The sequence below is a fragment of the Amblyraja radiata genome, chromosome 9 (assembly GCF_010909765.2).
Source record: "Amblyraja radiata isolate CabotCenter1 chromosome 9, sAmbRad1.1.pri, whole genome shotgun sequence".
Lineage (NCBI taxonomy): Eukaryota > Metazoa > Chordata > Chondrichthyes > Rajiformes > Rajidae > Amblyraja > Amblyraja radiata.
Genome location: NC_045964.1, coordinates 5,788,534 through 5,793,252, shown reverse-complemented (window position 1 = coordinate 5,793,252; position 4,719 = coordinate 5,788,534). Strand labels below are relative to the sequence as shown.

Sequence of the window (4,719 nt, the reverse complement as noted above, 5' to 3'; positions counted from 1 at the left end):
CTGCAAACCTGCACCAGCGAGCCTCGCCAGCCACGGCCCCTGTCAATCACCGACAGCCCCCGCCCACCATCATGTCATCACCGCCAGCCCCTGTCCGCCACCGTCAGGCTCCGCCCCTGTCCGAATGACCCCGCCCACCAACATGTCATCACCGACAGCCCCTGTCCGCATGACCCCGCCCACCATCATGTCAATTACCGTCAAGCCCGGCCCCTGCCCACATGACGCCGCCCACCATCATGTCATCACCGACAGCCCCTGTCCGCATGACCCCGCTCACCATCATGTCAATCACCGTCAGGCTCCGCCCCTGTCCGAATGACCCGGCCCACCATCATGTCAATCACCGCCAGGCTCCGCCCCTGCCTGCGGTCTCCACATAACAGCCCCTCCTCCTGTCGATCACACACGGCCCCGCCCCTCCTGTCAATTAGCCCAAGGCCCCGCCCACATGACCCAGCCTTCCACACCCCGAGACCCTCCTGTCAATCACCGGCAGGGCCCCGTCCACCCTCCTGTCAATCACCGCAGGGCCCCGCCCATCCGTTCCCCTCCTGTCAATCACCGCTGGGCGCCGCTCGAGGCCGCGGTTCGCTTTATGACGTGTCAGCACGTCGCGCGAGCGCGAGCCTGGCGCTGGCTCCGCATGCGCGGTGGGCGGGAAGTGGCGGTGGTGGCGGCTCCCGCGCCTTTTCCGGTGCAGCCGCGACACAGCCGGCACCGGCGGCCAGGGACCAGGGCGGAGCAGAGACGAGCGGAGCGGAGCGGCCGGGACACAGCCGGCACCAGGGCGGAACACAGCGGCCGGCACCCGGGCGGAGAGGACAGGACACAGCCGGGCGGCCACACCGTGACCAGACGGAGCTCCCGGGGCCGGACACACCCGGCGGACCCGCGTCCATGAGCGCGGCGGCGGCAGCGGGACCGTGGTGACCAGAGGTCGGACGGGGCAGCTGCAGCTGCAGCGGAGCGGCGGCTGGAAACTTCGAGGCCTCGACCTCCAGTGAGTGAGAGCCTGATCCCAGAGCCCCGGGGCCTCGGCCTGTCGCCGCCGCCGCCCCAGGCCGCCCATGCCCGGGCCGGACCATGGGCAAGGTGCTGTCCAAGATCTTCGGCAACAAGGAGATGCGCATCCTGATGCTGGGGCTGGACGCGGCCGGTAAGACGACCATCCTGTACAAGCTGAAGCTGGGCCAGTCCGTCACCACCATCCCCACGGTGGGCTTCAACGTGGAGACGGTCACCTACAAGAACGTCAAGTTCAACGTGTGGGACGTGGGCGGGCAGGACAAGATCCGCCCGCTGTGGCGGCACTACTACACGGGCACGCAGGGGCTCATCTTCGTGGTGGACTGCGCCGACAGGGACCGCATCGACGAGGCGCGCCAGGAGCTGCTGCGGATCATCAACGACCGGGAGATGCGCGACGCCATCATCCTCATCTTCGCCAACAAGCAGGACCTTGGCGACGCCATGAAGCCGCACGAAATCCAGGAGAAGCTGGGCCTGACCCGCATCCGCGACAGGAACTGGTATGTGCAGCCGTCCTGCGCCACCTCTGGGGACGGACTCTTCGAGGGCCTGACGTGGCTCACCTCCAATTACAAGTCCAAATAGTAGTCTCTCAAAACTGGCCAAACTATGTACCGAGAGCTGAGATCCTGGCCCGTTTACTAATCATCTTTGATTTTCTTTGACATTTGTTGGCTTTGCTTTAGTTCAGCGCATTTTTAACTTCCTAATCTTGAGAACGAGAACGCAATGTTAAGTACTTGCAAAGGTTTTTATTTAAACCGTTTGCCATGATTTGAAATGACTTCCTCTTTCTGTATTATGGTTCGATTTTGGGTTTTTCCAGCACTTGAAACTGTTTAGACTTCCCTTTTTAATAGCTTGCTGGTTTTACATTAATGGAAAATTGTCTGATCTATATTTCAATTAGTAAACATGAAAATTTATTTGAACAAACTAGTCACTGTATAATTTGTCTTTTTTTTTCTCTAATCATAAATGATTTAGAACCCTGTCATTTATACATTTGAATGTGGAGGTTTTGAGTAAAATGTTTCATTTATATGCTGAGTAGGGATTAAACATATGGATTACTTGCATTTTTCTGTTTGAACAGTTTAACTATTTTATAGCAACCATAAGGAAATGTTTGCCCACCAGTGGAAAAATTGCAAGTAATTGTGTAACCCATTTACCTAGAAGCTCCCACATATATAACATACATATATTAAGTCTTCTGGATTGTGTGGTATTCAGAATGAAAACTAGAATGGCTCCTGTTCCCAAATACAACTAAATTGATCAAGATTCAATGCCTGCAGAACCAGCAATTTGCCAAAATGTCAATTTGAAGGAGAACTGAATTTCCCAAATATTTATTAAGGGTTGGTGTTTCTGCATTCAATCACCTTTGGCATTTGTGAAAATTGGTCTTTGTTTTCACTGGGTCAGTAAAGGCAACCTTTTCGGCTTCATATAAAGCAGCAACAGTTTAATATATGCGTGTGACATTGAGTGCAGTCATTTGCAACTTCCTGTGCCTGTGGCTTTCTGCAGAACAGAACAGAGGTTTTGGGAGAGGCTAAGCCGGCTTTTACAGTTGATGTACAAAAAGTTGCTTTTTGATGCCAATGTAAAGGCTTTAAAACAGATTTGGGACAAAGATCCCTGTCATTAATTTGATGCCTTTAACCAGATCTACTGCAGTCATAGTCATATGACTCTGACTGTACTGTGGTCGGGTATCATTTTAGTTCTGTAGTTCCAGTTTTAATATTTCGGCTGCATAGATATGAATGTATTAAAGGTGACTGGAAAACACCTGTACGCTCCCTGGGCGTTGGATGAGAGCTCACATTATACTTTAGGTGATTGGGGGTAAACCTATCATTAACGTATATTCAATTGCAGTAGAGTTTATGGACATTTAGTGCTGCTTGAATATTTTCTTCATGTTGGGAGTGGACATAAAGTGGTCCGTGCAGCATGGAAACAGACCAATTGGCCCAACTCATCCATGCCAACCAATGGACATCCTTCCACATTAACCGCATCACCAGCACTTGGTTCATAGCTCTCCGAATAACCAGTTCAGGTGTTCATTTAAACACTTATTTAACGCTCTGGTGAACCAAGCTTCAACACTGACTTAGGCAGAACTTTCCAGGCGCTCTTTGGATGAAAATGTCCTCTTTATTCCTTCAGAATCTCTTCCCCTCTCCTGAAACCTTTGCCCCCTAGTTTTATCTACCTCTGATATGGGGAATGCATTTCCTGCAGGCTATCCCATCTGATGCAATTTTATGAATGTTTATTTATCATATTGTGTGATTTAACCTGCAGGTATCGGGACAAGATTTTTCTGACCTCACTTAGTTATTCAAATGACACTTTAAGATGCTTTGCAGTAGGGAATAGTCTTAATTTGAAATCGCTTTGTAATCTCAGTTTGTTATTGAAAATGATTGAGGAAACATTCTGCTCAGAATCAAATGTTATCCTTTTGGAGGGCTACTACAGAGGGATGGATATGTGTGGATTCTGATGTATTCAATTGTATTCTAATTTTGCAGTCAAAATATCTACTTGCCTTTATCATTCTCAGGTTAAAAAAATCATTGGACTTCAGCACAGCATGCATGTTGATTGTACGTTAATGAAAAAATGCTTGGTGCATTTCAATTAGTAAACTTGAAAGTTTATTTGAACAAACAAGTCACTATGATTTTTCTTTTTATTCTGATCACAGTATTTATCAAGTCTTGTGATTTATACACTTGAATTGGAAGCTTCTAGCAGAAAGTGCATCTAATCTCGTTCTCTAATTTTAATTAACATGCCCTTCCTGTCTATATAAGAACCACTCTGCTTGCCGTCTTTTATCTTTTCTGGTCCCCTGACCAAGTCACAGTATGTCAGTACCACATCAGCCACAAATGACACTACCTGTTAATTCGTAGCGGGTTCATTCTGACAAAGAAATTCCATTCGTTTTGTACATTTTGCTGCCTCCCAGGCTAACCTTTCTTTCTCAAGTTTGATGAACGGCCCCTCAGCTAAAACAACGACTGCTTCTCTTTCCACTGATGTTGCCTGATCTGATATTTTCCAACATTTTATGCTCTTTTGGATGGCCAGCATATACTTTTGTTTCATTTACTTGTAATCTCCCTGAAGTTTGATGTGCCTATATTTTTATTGATCTATAAAATCTTCTTTCCTGTTTAAGGGGATGCAAGTTATATTGATCTCTTTTATACTGAATTCCCTCTCGTAATTGGATTTTATTTTGTTCTTGAATTGTGAACTAAGAAGGCATCGTTGTTTCCTGTTTCTTTTCACTCCAATGTCATTGAAGTGATCTGCCTTGTGGAAAAGAATCAGACAAAGGTCAGACTGAGAATGAGACTGGGGACCAAGGTATTAACTGTAAGTAGAGTTTCGACGAGCCTGGATTGTTTTCTCTGGAATACCGAAGGATGAGGGGAGACCTGATAGAATGGAATAAAATTATGAGAGGCCAACCTTTTTGGAAATGTCAAAATGTAAAGGAGTTGTGTAGGGAAGGGTTTTTACACAGGGTAGCCAGGTGTGGTGGTACATGCAAATGCATAGAAAAATAGGTGCAGGAGTAGGCCATTTGGCCCTTCAAGCCAGCACCGCCATTCAATATGATCATGGCTCATCGTCTAAAATCAGTACCCCGTT

The 4,719-nt window shown here is 47.9% G+C and overlaps 1 protein-coding gene across 1 annotated transcript; it reads left to right on the top strand.

Annotated features, from left to right (window-relative positions):
- The first annotated feature begins 683 nt into the window (after positions 1 to 683).
- arf6 (ADP ribosylation factor 6) lies at positions 684 to 3,723 on the top strand. The gene has a single exon (XM_033026569.1). The coding sequence runs from the start codon at positions 1,087 to 1,089 to the stop codon at positions 1,615 to 1,617; it is 531 nt and encodes a 176-aa protein (XP_032882460.1). The 5' UTR covers positions 684 to 1,086; the 3' UTR covers positions 1,618 to 3,723.
- The last annotated feature ends 996 nt before the right edge of the window (positions 3,724 to 4,719 follow it).